The sequence below is a fragment of the Vanacampus margaritifer genome, chromosome 8 (assembly GCF_051991255.1).
Source record: "Vanacampus margaritifer isolate UIUO_Vmar chromosome 8, RoL_Vmar_1.0, whole genome shotgun sequence".
Taxonomy (NCBI): Eukaryota; Metazoa; Chordata; class Actinopteri; order Syngnathiformes; family Syngnathidae; genus Vanacampus; species Vanacampus margaritifer.
In genome coordinates this window covers 2184820-2204974 of record NC_135439.1, presented here as the reverse complement: position 1 = coordinate 2204974, position 20155 = coordinate 2184820, and the positions used below count along the sequence as shown (strand labels likewise).

At 41.7% G+C, this 20155-nt stretch overlaps 1 protein-coding gene across 5 annotated transcripts in view; it reads right to left on the bottom strand.

Annotated features, from left to right (window-relative positions):
* Positions 1-20155, bottom strand: part of arhgef10la (Rho guanine nucleotide exchange factor (GEF) 10-like a) — a 110620-nt gene that overhangs the window by 4810 nt on the left and 85655 nt on the right. For all 5 annotated transcript variants that reach the window (XM_077572919.1, XM_077572922.1, XM_077572920.1 and 2 more), the window contains 5 exons: positions 13401-13621; positions 12006-12163; positions 9695-9837; positions 3774-3945; positions 394-516 (listed from right to left, as the gene is read on the bottom strand). In XM_077572919.1, the coding sequence (XP_077429045.1) occupies positions 394-516; positions 3774-3945; positions 9695-9837; positions 12006-12163; positions 13401-13621 (817 nt within the window). The remainder of the gene's footprint in view (positions 1-393; positions 517-3773; positions 3946-9694; positions 9838-12005; positions 12164-13400; positions 13622-20155) is intronic.

Here is a 20155-nt window from a genome sequence, read left to right as displayed (position 1 = left end):
AAGAGTTAACAGTGAGCAAAAGTATCACAATATCAGGTATTAAAAATACAGAGCAAATTGTGTTTTAAAAAAATATATATTTTGGTAAATGACATTTTCTCCATTGAACATAATCTGTTTTGTTTAAAAAAAAATTGAATATTTGTAACATCATAAAATGTAATTAAATAAATCAATTAAAAAACAATAAACATTAACATTCTTCTTCAGTTTTATTATTCATAGCACGTCACTCACTAATGAACTGTTTTTTTAGAACAGACCCGATCTATTCACATATTATTGAGGAAATGATTCTTTCTTTCGAAATGATCCAATATATTGCATATTGGCAACTATTGCTTTAGGAACGAGCCCTTTCTTTTTCAGAATGAGTTTTATTTTGAAACTGACCTGTGATTTTAGGTATTCCCTCCAGTTTGGGAACCGGCAGGGTGACGATGAGGCCTTGGGCGGTGCCGACCCACAACAGTCCTTGACAGATGAGCAGGCTGGTGACTCGCATGTTCTCCTGAGCTGAAACATCAAAACAAAAAACAAAAAAACGATCACATTGCTACGGTTTTTATTTATGATTTGAATAGTTGCCGTGTAAAATACTGCCCAAGACACGCCCCCTCATTTGAATAACATTTCCTCCTGACAGATTATTTATATATTTATTTATTTTTTCATTGTTTTTATTTCCATTTCTATTTATTTTTTGAAGTATATTTTTTATATCCGTGTTTATTTTCACTTTTTTTTTTTTCATTTATTTAGCCATGTATTTATTTTTTTAAATGTTGTCAGTTTTGGTCCTCCATACTTGACTACTACATTGACCATCATGACTATTACTACTAGTTTTACTGCCCCGACTAGTATGACTCCTGGTAATAACACTACTAACTGCGACTATCTCATCTCCTGTCCGATGATCAGCACCACCGTTGCTAAATGTACGACGGCTGTTGTTGTTTTTCAGTTTTTGAAGCATCCAACAGTAAACGACGTCTAAATTATTGATACGAAATAGATGGAACTAAAACAATAAAGGCAACAAATGGAATTGTTTCGCAATAGCGGAGGGAGCAAATGAGAGGAAACGACATCGTTTTCAACGCCACACACTTGAAATCCTTTACCCCCCCCCAAAATGTTATTAGCACTTTTTCAACCTTGAAAGCGCAACATTAAACACGTCGCACAACAGCAAGCACTGAATTCTATTAGCCATCAAGTACTTTCTTTTATATACTCGAACCCCCTTCCAAATGACAATGGAAAGGTTCACATTTGTTTTGGGGCTCAAGTGGGGACTTGCATCATCGCATGTTTGATGTCTGTGCGTGCGTCTGTGTGTGTTCTGCTGCACAACGAGATAATTGCGCACTCTAACTGTATTATTATCCATCGGCTTTCAGGCGGCTAACAAAGGACTGAAAAACATCGTTTGGATCCGGTTTATTTTCTGCATTTCCTGCTGTCGGGTCCCGATTATCTATAGCCACGTGGCGCATAATGCCCGTAATTAAACCACGCCGACGCTCGTATGATTGCAAGACAAAAGACAATGACTATTTACATTTGCGACTTTTTTTTTTTGTTTTTTTGTTTTTGCAAGTGACAGAAGGCTTGTTTGCCTGAGCCGAGTGTTAACGTAATGTGTTAACACACGCCGAGTCGATCATGCGTATAAATTGCAAGCACAAAATCTATGTGCCAGATATGTGCCTTTAAGAGGCGGGGCCTGGTGGAGTGGTGTGTGTGTGTGAGTGTCTGCGAGTGAGCTGAAAATGTGGCTCTCCTTTCCCAAATGCAAGGGCATCTACAGTATGTAAAAATGAGGGGAGTCAAAATTAGTGCATTCATTTTGAGTTAATTTAAAGTTCCTTAAAAGCCGCTAATATTTTTTTAGCGCGCAATTAATGACTGCCCCTTACTTGGAAAGCCTGCACTGGGGGGATTCCAGTCGCAACGCAGCAGACACGTCCACGTCAAAATTTTGCAGCAATGAATTGAATAATAATGCATACACTTGTGGAGACTGGGGTCAAGTTGCATTTTACAATTTTAAAAATGTGCAGAATTTCACAAGTTACTTCATAATAAAGATTAGATAGATCTTAATATGAAAAGAAAAATGCACTGAGCTGTCACCAATGTCTTACAAATGCAATTATGCCATCTAGGGGCAGAAAAAGGACCTCAACACAAATCACTATTACACTTTTTTTTTTTTTTTTTTACAGTACAGTACATATGATTTATAACCAAATACCAAAAAGACAAGATGGAGAATGTTCCTCTGGGGCAATGCAATGATGGCACATCAACAGACTATATAATGATATATTCATTGGAGAGTGAATGTTAAAATGTGACATACACCTTAAGAAATATTTTGCTTTTACTTGAAAAATGAGTAAAATTGCTTTAGAATTAGTCAAATATTGGACATGACGAATCTGTAATCTCCACACATCGACAGTTGTCATTAGCCAACTTGAAGTTTGCTGTTGTTGTTATCCGCCACTTCTTGCCCCAACAACGCGCAAACTTTGCCATAAATATTTCATGGTCGCTGAGGAAAAAAAGGCGCTCGGCGGGTTACGTGTGGCATCTTAAACGGACGGCAGACAAAAGATAGGGTGCGAGTGGGAGCAGCGAGCGAGCGCGAGTGAGGATTTACAGCTGAGCGGATGAGATGAAACCGGCGAGCGGGAAAAAAGTAGGACAAACACGGAGCATCGCATTAACGCAAAGGAAGCGCGTGTTTGGAAACATAAGCAGTAGCGCGCGGGAGGCGTGGAGACGCTCGTCAGGTGTTTGCGCTCAAGCCCCCCCGAGGACGGCCTTCTTTCGGTGTTGCCGTTTCCGCGTCTCCCAGGTGACGCTTTCATTCATATTAATCCCCCGGCTTTCACCCCCCGTGACTGCGCCGTGTCTCGGGTGCTTACTTATTCATGTGGCTCCTCCACGTGCGGGAGCAGTCGGGGCAACTTGAACGAGATGAGAATATCATTGTGCGCATCCTCAGCGGCGGGCCCGCGTTTGCTACTTGGACCCGACGGCAATGACAGAAATCAACAATACTTTGCAAAAACGCATGTAGCCAGAGGTGGCAAATCCAGGTCCGGAAAGTAGAAACCCCGCCACAGTTTGGCTTTAGCGCCAGGTGCTAGCTAGCTAGCTCCCATGATGCTCGTTTACTAGCTAGTTAGCTAGCTAGCATCAGGTGCTAAAGCCAAATTGTGGCAGGGTTTTTCCTTTCTGGAACTGGATTTGCCACCTCTGCATGTAGCTGTGCCAGGTACAGATAACATTTGAATGATTATTTATCTAATGACGTGACAAAAGCACTTCAATCAAATGATGATGATTAAATGTATTGTGTGAAGATGACAAAAACTTGGTCATAACAAGTTTTGCTCTGACCAACCAGGATGGAAAATTGTGAACCTGAAAACAGATCCATTGCTAATAGGGTTTTTCCTGCATACAAAATTTGGAGGCGGCCCGCTCGGCCTAATTTCAGGCCAACTCTGGTTGTAAAATCATTGACTTCATCAAAACTGTTATCTGACCAGGTAGTTGGGTGTCATTTTTGACTACAAGTCGCTCCTAAAATCTTTAAGCCATGAAATGGATTTTCATTTTTCATATTTTTCAGGGAAATGACGTTAAACAAGTTCAAGTCCATACATTTACGGCTTTTCAAAGATGAGCGCGTATTTTTTCAAGGCGACGAGGGGAGCCATGAGTGAAGGTGAAACGCTGCCGATATTTACCGGCGTTGAGCAACGCGGAGCGCGAGGAGATGTTTATCTCCTGCAGCAGCTCAAGCGTCTCGGTGTGAAAGAGACGGATGGACGAGCCCTCCGAGAACGCCATCCACACGCCGCCGCCGGCGCCAGCCACGTGTGCCACGCTAACCATCGGGTCGGGGTGAACCTCCAGTTTCTGGAACACACAGAACAGCTGTTATAGAAAGACGCGCGCTAGGCACAATGAAAAGTGAAAGTTAAATACAACAAAAACGGAAAGCTATTTTGTTTATTCTATGATGAATGGGCTCTACAACCCCGGGTGAGTCATTTGGTAGCAATTAGACCAAAACCTGACCAAAATGGCTTCCGGGACTTAATAAAAAATAAAATAAAAAATCTCTTGGATAAGTTTGTCTTTAAAGGAATCCTTGAAATGGCAGCTTCCAATCAAAATTTGCTGTGTTTTAGTGGATCTACTTGTGATATATGTTCTTACAAAATTTCATGTTTCTAGGTTAAACTCAATGCTGAGTTTTTATTTGGAGGATTCCTGAAAATGCCTCAATTGACTCTAAGATGGCCGCCTCAAACTAAATTGGGAGACTTCCAGGGAGAGCTTCTTGACACTTTTTTTTGTGGGTCTACTAATGATAGACATCTAAAAAATGTCATGTTACAGAATGAAAAAAAACCCAAAAACCTTCAGGTTATATTTATCATTGGAGGAGCTGGAAATCAAACCAAAATGGCAGACTTCCTGTTTCTTTCCAGGCATGGCTTCTTGAGACCTTTTTGTGGGTCTACTAATCACGATAGATATGCCTGTCAAATTTCATGCTGCTCGATGAAAATGGCTTCCAAGGTTGAATAACAAAAGGTGACCCCGAAATAGCTGTTTCAAACCAAAATGGCGGACTTCCTGTATATTCTCAGGCATGGCTTCTTGAGACTTTTTTGTGGGTTTACTCATGATCGACATGTCTACTAAATTTCATGTTACAGGGTGAATTTTCAAAATGTTTAATGTTTGTCATTGAAGGAGCTGGAAGTGGCCACTTCAAACCAAAATGGCGGACTTCCTGTGTTTTTTCAGGCATGGCTTCTTGAGACGTTTTTGTGCGTCTAATCATGATAGACAGGCCTGCCAAATTTCATGTTGCGAGATTAAAATGGCTTCCAAGGCTGAATTGATGACCAAAAAAATGGCTTCTCCAAACCAAAATGGCAGACTTTCGGCATTTTTTTCAGGTATGGCTTCTTGAGACTTTTTGAGAAGTGTATACAAAAATCTAGTGCTGTCAAAGTTAAAGCTTTAACTCGTGAGTTAACTCTGGAGTTAAAGCTTTCACTAAAATGTAAACTCCATTACAGGTTTTCCATCCATGATCAAGATGATGCTAACAACAAGCTAGCCTCCCCGTTTGTGCAGTTGCGCGCGCATCCGACGGCGGTGGCTTGTTTTTGCGTCACGTTCCCGTCCCCTCCAGCGCACGCACTCGGGGCGCTCGTGTTTAATGAGCAGCTGGAAAACAAACGCAATTATCCTTATCGTGGCAACACAAGCAGCCCTTGCGGTCGGCGGCATGACAAGGCCCCGCTGTGGGGTGTCATCTCAGCGCTCGTATCGCTGTCAGCGCGACGGCCGCGCAATTAAGGGGGTGAAAAGGAGCGAGGCGAGATGAGAACGCCGACATCACATGTGCGCCGCGCCGACAGGGATTAGCACCTGTTTGGGCGCCCTTGCCGGCGGGCGCTTCTTTGTTTGAAACGCCAGCTTTGATGTGTTTTCTCTTCTAATTGGCTCCTCAGTAGTGGGCGGCGGCTCGGGCTGCCAGCGCGCGGGCGGCTCAAGAGCAAACAGCCGCAAAAAAACTAAACAAAAAAAACCCTTGATGTGCGCTATGGACACGATCGCTAAACGAGAGGCTTGCGGATGAAGAAAACGACGTCTGATGGCGACTTGAATGTGGAGCGATTAACAGTCAAAATGCATTATATGGACAAGCTACTATTATAAAGAATTCAAATATATAAAGTAGGGGGGTCAAAATTAGAGCGTTAATTTTGAGTTAATATAAAGTTCGTTTAATGCCACAATTTTTTTTTTTATGCGCTATTTATAACCGTTTGTTACTTAGAAAGCCTGTACTGGGGGAATTCAAGTCACAACGCAGCAGACGCGACCACATCAAAATTTAGCAGTCATAAAATTTCATAATATTTGTGGAGACTGGGGTCAAATTATTTACAATTTTAGTTACTTCATGCTTAATATGAGAAAGAAAAATGCACTGAGCTGTCACCAATGTCTTACAAATGCAATTATGCCAACTAGTGGCAGAAAAATGACCAACACCAATCAGTATCGCACTTTATTTTGACTAAATTGGTTGATTGGCCCTGGTTGATCTCTTTTACTCTGCTGCCACCTGCTGGCCGTTTTTTTTGTTGTTGTAATAACTACCTTTTGCTTTATGTGACCTCGGAGGCTGCACCAAAGCTGTCTGTATGCTCTACCATAAAAAAATAAAAAAATAATGATACAACATACAAAACGTTTAAATATGTTTTTGGGAGTGGAGGACAAAGTATTTAAAAAATGTATTTATATTTTTGGGGAGCAAATAAGTTAAAATGAGATGTTATGAATATTACAGTATCGCTGAAAGACCTTGCTAGCGTTTTTTTTTTTGCAGCTGTTACGGTGCCATAACACAAAACTCTTATCAGAATAGTAGCTTAGACTGCGATAATCCACAACCAACAAAAAAACATTCACCATTTCTAATGAAACATTTTGTAAGACAGACAAAAGCGTGAACCACAGCCAGCTGTGTGATTGACAGCAGATTCCCTCCAATGGAATGTCCCGACCGGTGAGACAACTTCCGATAGATGTAGAGCGTGTCAAATATGAAGTAGTACACGCGCGAGCAGCGATGAGGCGGTCAGTCAAGGTTGACGGCAGCGACAACAACAGCTCCTCAAAACACTGCGGCCGCAGACACCGCAACGGGTCTGAACAGCTCATTAGTCTCCGGTCACGCCGGGTGACGGAGGTGTCCGCCGCTAAGGGTGAGTCAAGTAATGGGAAGAGGAAGGAACAAGGTCTGGCAGTCGCTATTGATCAGAGTCGGAGCATCCGCAAACGTTCTGCTTGGTTAGCTTTTTCGTACCACAAAGTAGCCGGAGAACTCCGTGACAGTTTGTGTTTGTAGAAACCAAAGGTGAGAAGCATCCGTTTGGCTGAGACTCTTGGCAGGTTTGGAGGAAAAAATAAATAAATCACAAAAGACGTCAAGCCAGTCGCGGTCTTGAATTTCTTCTCTATTCAAACTGTGTAAAGTCAGACTTGAAGCACTTTGAGTAGTGACAGACCGATATGTTTTTTTCAAGGCCGATATCGATACCAACTATCAGGAGTCAAGGAGACTATTAACCAACCAAATAAGACAACGATGGGTCAGAAATGGACCCACCCTCTACTTGACAACTTTGAGTCCAAAAATTGTGTAAAACAACTCATACAAGTTGGTCAGATCCTTGACCTGGGTCCAAAAATTGGGTCATTTTGTATAAAACAACCCAGAAAGTTGGGTCAGATTGAGCCATAAAGTGATCGGTTCATCTTTGATCCATAATTGGGTTACTTTTGACACTTTTTAGAGTGCATTATTCATTTGCAGTAAAAGAGAAAGTATTAGTGTCAAAATAACAAAAAAGAAAACAAAGAAAAGAAAACCTTTTTCTATTAAATTTTAAACATGTAATTCTTTATAACATTCTTATATTATATATCTAATCTTATATTAGATTCTTTATAACAAAAAATGCATTCAGCTAAATTAAAATCTAAGCAAGTAAATAGTTCCCTAAAGTTTTCTACTGTAAAATAAGTTTTCCAAAATTTCAACATAATTTCTTAATTTATTTGATTTTTGTGTAGGGAGTTTCCAGTGTTAGCATATTTAGTTTTTTTTATAAAGTAAAAATTTAAATAAAAAATAAATATAAATAAATAAAATTTCCCTGCATCTCACTGAGGGACAAATTCATGCGAATGTAGCTAATTAGTTTTTTAGGTAAAAGGTTTCAAAAGATCTTCGCTGTGAAAAAATTGTCTTAATATGTTCGAAAAGACTTTGCGAACGTCTTACAAATCCTGATGAAAACCCTCAATTCGCTACGTTGGCAAGCATTCACCGACCGCTCAGTGAGATACCAGATTTATCGGCTTTCAGATCCGTAAAAACACATGCCAATGGCACTTTGATATGACAGCTTGAAAATTGGAGCAGAGGGTGTAAATCTACAAACCTTTTCGATTTCAGTCAACAACAAACTTATTATTCGGCAAACTGCGCGAGTATATTACAAGTAGGGGACACGTAATCCGTATGACTTCCAAAAATCATCCCGAGGCTCTCTGGGCTTATGACGGGGTATCGACATCCTTATGGCTGATGATTTATTCATGCCTGGCAATCCTCGCTCTGTTCGTGTGCAGCTTTGTCAGCAATACGCTTGATTGTATAGCCCACTTGTGCGCACATTTGCCGCCGATCCCTTCTGAGGCTTCGCGGATAAGTGGCGTCAAACGAGACAAGCGTTGGCGACCGGCAAAATTGATGTCGACGTGCGATGCTGGTGTGCGGAGGTGAAAAAAAATGGAAGACGATGCGCGCCGGTGAGCCTCCGAGGCCCGTCGGATGATACGTTTGACCGCGAGTTCTGCTTGCCGGCGCCGTGTCGAGTCAGCCCTCGCGAGGGCGCATTAGGGAGGAAGACGAGGTTAGCCAGCGTCGGCCCGTGAAGCTCCGCGGCAGAGGAGTGGTCAGCTCGGCTCATTAAGTCCTCAGCTCAGACGATGGCAACTTTAGGAGTCATCGCTAACCAACATTTTTTGGATGTGCATTTTGGGTCGTCACCATGGCGGCCCAACGTAGGGCTTTAACAATAATGAAAATATTACGATATTAAAACTGACAAAGTATTGTCGATGTCATGTCACAATATTAAAAGCAGCACATCTGTCAAAAAGGCCCGGTTGATTTCCATTTGTGCTATTCCAGCACCCTCTGGTGGTTAGTTTATTAGTGCACTTTCTTTTTGATTAGGCATGTTTTGGCCCTTGCGTTTAAGACCAACACCAATGACCCATGGCCAGATGAAGGGGCCCATAACACACTTGAGTTCCTCCACAAATGGATTTGATTCAAAATGTGTGCAAGCATATAATAATGACCTCAGCTAATTAGAATTCTATAGACGAGACATTTAAAATAAAATGGCTGGCCAAGCCTTGTACTTTGTCATGTTTGTCTGTTATGTACAAAAAAACAATGTTGTGCTTTTTCTTCTTCTCAAAATAAGAGTTTACAAAAAACTTTTTAACAATATCGGGAGTTTTTATTAGGGGTGTGAATTGCCTCGTACCTGGCGATTCTCTTCAACAGAATGACCAGGATAGCATCCGCTACACACTTGCTGGTTGCTAATGCGACGCAAGCAAAATGGTGCATTCAGGGTACTTTCACAGCGTCGGAAACTTGGGTTTTCTTTGACGATAACTTTTGTAAGGGGAAAATAATTGGCCATTTGGCTTAATTGGACGATTGTTTTGGCCAATGTTTGAAGGGCAGTTATCGGCTGATTATAATCGGCGTCCGTGACGTTTGCACATTTCAGTCTATAGATTTTTTTTTTGCAACCAGCACAGATTCAAAACAGCCAGTGCCGTATTTAGCAAAGCAGCCCCACAACTTAAGCAAGCCTCCTCCCTGTGTCCCTGAACATCATATTCTTTTCTTGGCATGCTTCATTTTTGCCTCTGTAAATACACGAGAGAGCTCATGTGACTTTCCAAAAACAAAATTAGTCGGACCCTGCAGAGATTCAGAGTGCCGTGCCAGATGTAAAACGATAAACCGTTATTTCATTACCTTAGTGTTGAGACTGCAGATGTCAACCACCGCGACCGAGTTGCCGCAGCTCGCCCACACCGAGTCATCCAGCACCAAGAGGGTCCGCACCGGATCGGAACCCAAGTTCACGCTTCTGCCGGAATCGGGATCCCAGACATCATCTGCCAAATATGACAACCATCTCGTAAAAAGGGAGACGGTGGATGCCTTCAGCTTCGTGTTGCTTTCATTAGTATCGCTTTTTAAATTTCATTTGTGTACGTAATGGCTACAAGTCGGCAAGTTAACGAGGTATCGAGCATCCTATCTGTGACCCGGTGTCCGCTCATTTCATGCTAAACTGCATTTTGTTACCAAATGACACACTGACCTTTTAATATTGTGTAATAAAGCGGGGAGGGGGGAAAAAAAAAGAAGGTTTTCACTTTGATACCCGTCTCTCGTCTCGCTTGGCCAGAGTGCGAAGGAAGTGGACCTTTTTCTCCTTTGAGGATTAATCACGAGGCGCGCTGCCACCTGATGATAAATTGAATTGCAATAAGCATTTCCTTTGCTGTGCATTAATGAAGTCAAATTAGAGAGTGGGCCGTAACCGGCCACTTAATTAACATTTTGAGTTGTTTATTTCCGCCTTTCATGGCGTTTCAGTGCCTTTGGACCCCAGCAGGTTAATTGCTTGGCGTGATAAAAAGGTCATTTTTTTGTACCTTTTTAAAATGAAACCTGCTGCGCCACAGAACGTAACCGAGATGATTTTTTTCCTTTCACAGGTGCAACAATTAAAAGTGATTGAGTATCAACATGATGGAAAATGACACACAGCATCTCCACTGTCCTGCTGGCCGGCCTGCGGCAAGTAGGGGCTCGTCCGGGAGTTCAACGCGGGACAGTGGCAAGGTCTAAATCAGGGTTCAACAATTCCGGTCCTGGAGGTCCGGAGTCATGCAGGTTTTAGATGTTTACGCCTATCAACACCTGATACTAAAGATCAGGATCGTTATAAGGAATGCTGATGAGCTGATTATAGAAATCAGGTGTGCTAGTGGGCGGAAGCATCTAAAACCTGCAGAACTCCGGACCTCCAGGACCGGAATTGGTGAAACCTGGTCTAAATTTTGGCTCCTCAACAGTAAATAATCTTATTTCTGTAGCCCCCCCCCATAAAAGTGGACTGATTTCTTTGAATGCCTGAATCAAATGAAAACGGAATCATAATTAATTGATGTTTGGGCATTTTCGGAATATTAATAATATATATAACAATTTTCTGAACATTGAAATGAAAGCAGATTTAAAAAAATCCAAATCATCAATTAACCGACAGATACTAAAATAATCACTAGTTGCAGAGCTAATTTCACAGTACAATGTTCATTTTTGGGTCTCTCTTTTGACGAGGATGCTTTGCGTGATGTGATGTAAAGGTCATTTTGCTGCACCCAAAAATCCTCACATGCATGTGACTGAGAGGCATAGCAACCGCATACTGCAGCTGGCCGTCCATCTTGAACAGGTGCTGCAAACGCCTCACGCTTCTAGGCTGCCTTTTGATACACAAAACTACTAATATTCCCTCCTCCATGTAATTCATCATCCTTTTGTTGGTATGGGGGCAGCAGGAGCCTGTTTGACGTGATATCGCATCCAGGTTCGAAGGGGAGTTTTTTTGTTTTTTTTTTAGAAGTGCTGCTGGGAGGGCGCAACGCCTCAGTGCACCTGACATGGTGTCTGCCGCATGCTGTTGTTTCTGCGCTGACAAAAACAATGCAAAGGGAAAGGTTGTCCGCCATTGGTTTAGTGAGACACGCCTCACATATGACAGGTAACATGCCAAAATATGTTTATATGTTTTATATTTACTATTAGAACATCCCCTTTCAATGACAAAAAAAAAGGGTGGAAGAATACAAAGTAAAGAGAAGATGAGCTGTGCTGTTGTCATTTTTCATTTTTTCAACACAAAAGTGTGCGAGCAAAGTTGAGAGTCCCGGAATTCGCAATTGACCTGCTACCTCAAAGCCACCTGGGTTTTATGAAAAAGCAAATGCACCAAGTTGAGAGTTCTTCTGTTACAAATTCGATTCTCAGAAATATTTTGCAAAAGTATTTTTGGCAAAAGAGGCGAATAACAATTCAATCAATCATAACGTGCCAAAGTCGAGAAGAAAACACAGTCGAGCCAAGTCTCCATGGATACCAGGCTGCTATTAGTCATAGACGAAACGGAATGCAGAAGAACTAAGACAACTTTCTGGAATTTAGACTAAATAGACATTTGTACATACGGACAAGCAAATCATTGTGCTGGTTTGGTGGCGAGAAAGCTCACCGCTGCTTTTCCTCCCGTAAACCATCAAGGTGCCGTCGCGCAGGCCAGCAAACAGGAAGCAAGGCGAGTGTTTCAGGCACAGCACGGGGCAGCCCTGCGGGTTGCTGAGGGTCACGAGGCACTGAGCTGCCGCGTCCACGCTGCCGTACACCAGAATTCTGAAGAGGGACAAGTTGGTTCAAGATGGATTGAGGCAGTTATCAAACGCATCTGAGAGGAAAATAATCTTTTTCATCATCATCATCATCATCATGAATCAGAATCATTTTAGCCTTCGTCACCGCTAAGTCGCCGCCACAGCTAGCTAGCCAAGTCGTCATCGTCACAGCTAAATAAAGCATCATCGTCACAGCTAACCAAGTCGTCATCGTCACAGCTAAATAAGGCATCATCGTCACAGCTAACCAAGTCGTCATCGTCACAGCTAAATAAAGCATCATTGTCACAGCTAACCAAGTCGTCATTGTCACAGCTAAATAAGGCATCATCGTCACAGCTAACCAAGTCGTCACAGCTAACCAAGTCGTCACAGCTAACCAAGTCGTCATCGTCACATCTAAATAAAGCATCATCGTCACAGCCAACCAAGTCGTCATCGTCACAGCTAAATAAGGCATCATCGTCACAGCTAACCAAGTCGTCACAGCTAACCAAGTCGTCCTCATCATATCTAACCGAGATGGCCTCGTCACAGCCAAGTCAAGTCAGTCCACAGCAAGTCAAGTCAAGGCAAAGCAGGTCCTGTCAGATCACGCTCGTTCCAGTAATGGCGACCAGTCCTCTCACGTCCTGTCCAGTCCAGTCACGTCACGTCAAGTCACGAATGTCTGCTCACCTTTCTCACTATGGTTAATATAAGTACCAGGCACTGCACTTGATTTCTGTTTCCCTGCATTTGGGTCCACCATCCCTGATCCACTCACGTTCCCTCATGACGGGTGAGTGATGTGGGCGTCAGCAAATGAGAGAGTAGTCGGCTATTTTTAGCAAATGGTGTAAAACTGTATTATGTGTTTGTTTCTTTGACTTTTAAATGTTCTTTTAATTATGTAAAGCGCATTGAGTTAGCTTGTGTATGAAATGCCTTTAAGAGGCGGGGCCTGGTGGGGTGGCTCGTGACATGCAGCTTGTGTATGCTAATTATTATTATTATTTTTTTTTTTAATCCACATTTTGGGCTTGCATTTTTTCCCGTGTTCCACTAAGTCTAAAAGGCGTGTTTTAGTAATTTAATGTGTTTAAACTATGTGGGAAGGGTAAGAGTAAAAAAAAAAGAAAAAAAAGAGTATTTTCTTTAAATAAAATTTTCTGTATGTCACAGATTTTTACCAATTGGGTGCAGATCTGGAACATATTCCTTGTGATAAACGAGGGGTTTAGGTTTCTTTATCTCACCGTCCGTCATGTAATCCGACACAGATGCCGGCGCCGTTTCCCGGGGGCAACTTGTGAGCTGCGGCCTCCATCGCCTCCTCGCTGGGGGAAGCTTCCGGCACGTATTCCAGACAGCGGACGGGGGAGCCCACTTGCAAGCTCTTCACGGCCCTCGGCAGGGGCCTGTTGAGGGAAAATATCTCAATCTGGCCCTGAGAGGCTTCCCCCCCGCCAGCGGCCACCTGCAGGGAGAAAACAGGCTGCTTGACAATCATCTCTTCTCCAGCAAAAGGGAACTTGTTTGGTGCAGGCTAAAACACACACACAAAAAGAATTACTGACCCTGATAAATGATTCACAAAAAGTTCAGAATTTTAAGATTTGGGCTGAAATTTCAGGGTAAACCTTAATTGCACTATAAGCTTTACAGTAGAACCCCGCCCGCCGATGACCCGGGCCAATTAATCAAAGATAATTGCAACAAGACTATTATACAGCTTACAGTTTACCGTTCTTAAGTTGACAGTGTTACAAATAAAGACCCTGATTTTAATTTAGTAGTATACTGCTTTGCCTTAAGTCATATTTTGGGTATTATAAGAATTTTTGATCATGACCAGTAGCGATAGACTGACTACACTGATTATTGGTAGTCAAGGAGGTTGATAATATACATTTGGAGCCACTATTTACTTTCACTAAAAGGGCAAATGCTAGCAAAAAAAAAAAAAAAAGACAAACTCCAACTACTAACAGTTATTATTGTTGAAATGTCTTTAAGCATATTGAACATCTTATCAGATTTGCCCCCGAGTCCCCCCGAGTTTGTCATTTGTAGCTGCAGGCTGCTCATGTTGAATGTTAAACACGTAATCATAAAATACATTCACAAAGTCATCTAGTCTTTTTCAGTTCGGGAGAAAAAGTTCAAGTGAGTTCTCAAAAAGGATCAGTGTTGCTTAGCAAGTTTGTAGGGTCGAGAAACAATTGATCGCTGGAGTTCATTAACTCTTTTTTTTCTTCTTCTTTTTTTTACCACTTGTGCTGACACTTGAAAGTTTGACGGTCACATGGGTGTTGGTATTAGATATGATCAAGGTTGCACAGCAAAGTCATAATAATTAAAGCTGTAAACTGTGATGGAGGTGCTCTTGCACTCTCATTTTTGGGGTGAATTCACCCTATACGGCTCTTTCGACCCCAAAATTGCTGACTTCCTAGAAATTCGAAAAAGGGCCCAAAATCCCCCCCCCCCCCCAAAAAAAAATGTTTACGCTTGGATGGGGTGGATTTTGAAGTGTAATGAAAAAAGGAAAATGCCCAAATTTTTTTTTACCGGATATTACATCACACGTACGTTTGTAGTCACAGAGCGATGGTAGACGATAAAGTAAGGTATGTTTTGCGGGGATGACCAAACAGAATTTTTTGGGGAATGAATTAAAGAAGCAAATATTAATGCAATTTTCAATGGAAAACCGCAAAGAAATGCTACGGTTGATCAAGAATTACAAAAGCAAACTCATATGATGTCATCGCACGGCAAAGTCGCTTCCTGTCCTTCTTCTTTTAAATTACTGGTGGATCACATCTCTATGGTGTATACTGCCACCTACCGGCTTGAGTCCCCTCTCAATATTCCCAAAAGAAGACCAGATGGAAACGGGCATACAGTAAGTCGCATGTCCGTTTTGCGCATTTTCACAAAATTCGCTTAAAAATTCAAAACAATTGGATGGGAACTTGACCTATGTCAAGTAAAAAAGAAAATGGTTGCACGACTATGTGCGATACGAATTCACATTATAACGAAACGTCTGGTGTTCCGCAGGGTTCAATTCCGGGGCCTATGTTGTTTTCATTGTATATGCTGCCCATGCTGGGTTCCATCTTAAGAAAACAATGGTGGTTGTTTTAAAGTGTTTTACAAGCACAGAGTAGAGATGAGTCAAGTGACGGGAGTCAGCGCTACATGTCCACAATTAAGTGTGACACAGTTCCATTTTGACACATTTGCAGCAATTACCATTAAACATGTATCCAATATTTCGAAACAAATCTCTGAATTCACTTGAAGCCATTCAACCAGTTTTGTGAAACGCTCCGCTTTGGTCAAATCATATGGAAGGAGTTTGTTGACGAGTGACGCCTTTGGAAATACATGTGACGACGACATCCTGGTGAAAAGGTCCATATCGCTTCATTAACTCTTTGACTGCCAGACGTTTTCAGAAACGGGATGTCCCCAGTGCCAGACGATTTTAAGCATTTTGGCTGATCTTTCAAGGTCCATAGAAAATTATGTGTTTGGACTATGGAAACACACATGCTACCAAATGAAAGATTGGACTCTCATCTTTCATCAGAAAAAAAAGTTTGTTTCTACCTTATTCCGTTTTTGAGTAATCAACAATAGAAAATGGTTAGTTTCACCTCTGTTTTGAAACAAACGTCTTTTAACGTCTTTGGCACTCCTCCATAGGATTTTACTAAACGTTATTTAACGTTTTTGGCAGTCAAAGAGTTAATCTCTTCTGTGGAACACCTCAGCGGAGGTTGGCACAAAAATACGAGGGCCTTTCTCGGCAGGGGGGGGGGGGGGGGAGCAAAGATTTGTTCCCTGGCTAAATCACTTCATGCGACGGTGACAGGAGCTAAATATAGTCTTCAGCCCCTCTCCTCCATGCTCACCCTTATTTGCATGCAATCATTTGTGTGATTTGTATCAGCGCGAAGGATCTGGACAGGAGAGATCCTGTGGGCTCTGGAGGATGAGCCAGAACAAATAATGGGCTGTTGAGCAGGCTGAGAAGAAGATAGCGAGGACTTATCTCGCCGCGAGGGGCTCAAGGAAAAAGATGCTTTCAAGTGGCGCCTCTCCACCTACACGCCCCCGCCTCGCCATTCACACGCTCACGTTTCCCCCCCTCGTGACAGCCGGCGCCACGTTCCTGGCAACGCGCTCGCCACTCATTTAGGGAAACTAGCGATGTGGAGTCACGATCTGGACCCGGTCCCGCTCGCCGCTCAGGGGGAGGCGGCCACTTCCCAAATGCTTTGCCAGCTTTAATAAGATTGCTTTGGAGAGCGGGGGAGACGGTGGGGGCGGGCGCATGAGCCAGCCAGCGACGAGGGTCACCAGTTGTTGTTGGATGCTTTTCGGCCTCGCCAGCATCCTTCAACAATCACAAATGTAAATAGAAAACCAAATGATGCTGGTCCAATAAATCGCCACTAATCGCAGGGGATTGATTGGGTGGCAAACAAAAACATTCCTAATTGTCTATAAGTGCTACAAATTGCCAGAAAATCACTTGCACCCTATAAGACAAGGCAATGGCCTGATTTAATGGAGCGCCTACATTTGAATTATTACTACAACTACTATTACTACTTTCAATGTTTTTTTTTTACATTTAATGTTTTAAAAATATTACTACATAGTAATATTATTGAAAAAATATAATTACAATATTTCTAATACTTATAATCCAATAAAAAAATATTGTGGTAAATCATAAAAATGGGAAACTTCATTATATATTAATATATATATATTTTTTTAATTAATTTATAAAAAAAAATAAAAATCATGTTGGTGCCATTACGGGTTGTGGTGTGAAGAAATGTATTCCATCTTTTTTTAAATGTTGGAATAAGATTCACATAAAACATGGAAACAGTTAAAGTTAGTTACGTGCTAGGAATACTTTCTAGATGAAAGCTTTTTGTCAGAATGTCAGAATTTTTGGGGGGGAAGCTTGCAAATTTTATTTCTGTCACTTATAATTGAGATTGTTTCATCGTTTTATCCATAGTGGTACCATGGGCGGCTACCAGCACAAACCAATACAGCATCAAAACAGACGGCCTGTGTGTGCAATATTTTTATTTCTCATCAAATACTGCAACTTTTTTTCTCATATTAGGTATGACTAATATTACTAATAATTCATTCTCTGCCATTGACGGATATGGATGTCAAAGATCAATTTTTACTGGGTTGGCAGTGAGTGAGTTAATAGAATAAATACATTATTTTCCTCCAAACTCTACACACAACATCCCTAATGACACATGAAAAAGGTTTTATTTAAAAGTTGACAAAAAACAGAAAAGGATTAAAAAATGAAGCACTGTGAATTGAATACTAGTGTAAACCTCAAAACCGGATCCCAAATCAGGACCTATCACACAGGACAGTGGGCCAGGAAAAAGATCAAATGTAAGGCATGGGTACCAAATTTCTGGACACATCTGACATGCGCATCAACCCACAAATGCAGATTCCTTAAAAAAGGGGGCATCATTTAAAAGCAAAATAGGCAGCCTTCCCAACGGAAGTCACGTTTCGCCATTCAGAAGCCACGAAAAAAAAAAGCAAGGTCGGCCTCCTTGGTTACGCGTTCCGACGCATCCGTTCCAAGACGCAGTATGAGATAAAAGAGTAGCGGCGGCGTTCAAGGCCGGAGGCCGCCTACACATTGACAATGTCGCATTATGAAAAGCTTTGTGTGCATTAACAGCTGCTTCAGCAAGTCTATTAAGTTGACATATTACAAAGAGAGCGACGCTGGCACTAGCGAGATCACCCGAGATGCTGCTTGGTGCACTGCAGCAACTCGTTGGCCTAACAGCATAATTGCTCAAATCATTTTCCCAGAAAACAAATACAAACAAACAAAGTCTGGTTGGCTCGATTCAACTGGTGCAGATTAACCTGACCCGAATGACGGCCAATGTACGTAGACAAAAACAAAAAAAATTGGTATCTTTATTTATTTATAATTTTAGTTTAGGGGTGTCAGGCGATTACATTTTTTAATCATAATTAATTGCATGACTTCAATGGTTAACTCTCGATTAATCGCAAATTTCATATCTGTTCTAAATATACAATAACATTTACAGTAAAATATTTTTTCCTGATTTTCATACTCTTGTTAACACAAATTGGGGGAAAATGTTTAACTAATAGAAATATGGCTGCATCTTTTAGTCATTGCTACAGTAATTTCATAATTCATAAAATTTAGCTAATATCACACTCGTATTTTACAGTACAGTAAAAAGTTTTGATTTGTGTTGGTCATTTTTCTGCCACTAGATGGCAGAATTGCATTTGCAGGATGTTGGTGACAGCTCAGCGCATTTTTCTTTTCATATTAAGCGCAATCTAATTTTTAACATGAAGTAGCTTGTCAAATTCTGCACATTTTTAAAATTGCAAAATACAACTTGACCCAAGTCTCCACAAATATATGCATCATTATTACATTTATTACTGCTAAATTTTGACGTGGAAGTGTCTGCGGCGTTGCGGCTGAAATTACCCCATTACCGGCTTTCCAAGTATGGGGCGGTCATTAATTGCGCGTAAAATTTTTGGGGCGACGTTAAAGGAACTTGAACTCAAAATGCACGCACTATTTTCGACACCCATAATTAATTCATTATTAATTATGTATTTTATTTTATTTTTATTTTATTGTTTTGTATTTATTTGAATTGATGCTGATATTGACTAACCATAAAAATACACAACTAGGCAAATAAATGAGTAGTAAACCGCAAATCGGCGCGGGTTGACTGTATTTCAAAACACAAGGCGTGGAAAGTACAGTCGGCTGAATGTCAGTATTGATCTCCGAATGGTCACCGACAGCGTGGACAAATCAAGCGATGGGCTGGAAGGCGCCAGACGAAGCAGGAACTCCCAAGCAGGACCGCGATGGAAGAGGCTCCTTATTGAACGCTCCTTCATATTGCCGGTTGAATTTGCGAGCCAGCAGCGGAAAGGGAGTGAGAGCCTTTTGAGTTATTGAGCGTCAAGGCGCACGGGAGTCGGCACATCCCCACGGCGGGCCGTTTAGGGATCGCTAAAGAAAATCATGAGCGTTTAGGGAAATAACGCGGCTTGGAAAGAGTGACAACCCTTTGCACACGTTCATCTTTCTCTCGGGCAAGCGCTGGCAAAGGTTAATAGTTCTTTGACCTGGCATCACCCTAGCTGACCGTTCTTTTATGAATATAATGAAAAAGTCAAGCGCAGTAGGTGCGATTAAATAAAATACAAGCACCAAGAGGAATCCACCTAACAAAAAGGAAAAGAGCAGTATATCAGGCGAACTGAATGCGAAGCGATGGTTCTCGCCTGCAAGAACTCTGGGATGCTAATTTTGCCTATTCACCACTTTTCCCTTCACACCCAAGGAAAAAAACTACCAATCAGAGACAGACGGCGTGACGGACAAGGTGTCAGTCATTTGCTGCACCGTCATAGCGGGCAGGATTCGACTTTGGCCACAATGTGCCGTTGGAATCTAGGTAAGCTATTTTAAACAAAAAAAAAAAAAAAACTTCTTTATCTGCCCGCCGCCCCGCCCCCGCCCCCGCCTTCTTCATGATGCATGTTTTGACTGGTGCAGCTCCGGATACGAGATCGTTCAAACCCAGAAGCGTATAAATATGTTTTTCAATACCTTGTCATTCACTCCCAAAAACATATTTCTACGTTTAAAAATAAATTAATAATAATTATGCTAGAGCATACAGAAGGCATTGATACAGCTTCTGACTTGAAGGGGTTGCTTAAAGCAATGGTAGTTATTGCAAAAACGACCAGCAGGTGGCAGCAGAGTATAAGAGATCAGCCAGGGCCATTTTGCAACAAGGTCTTTTGTTTTCAACAGGTTTGTGAATAATGATGAAACTTAGCTATATTCTAATGCTAATTGCTGCAAAAGGGAAAGAGGTAGAAATATTTTTTTTTCTTT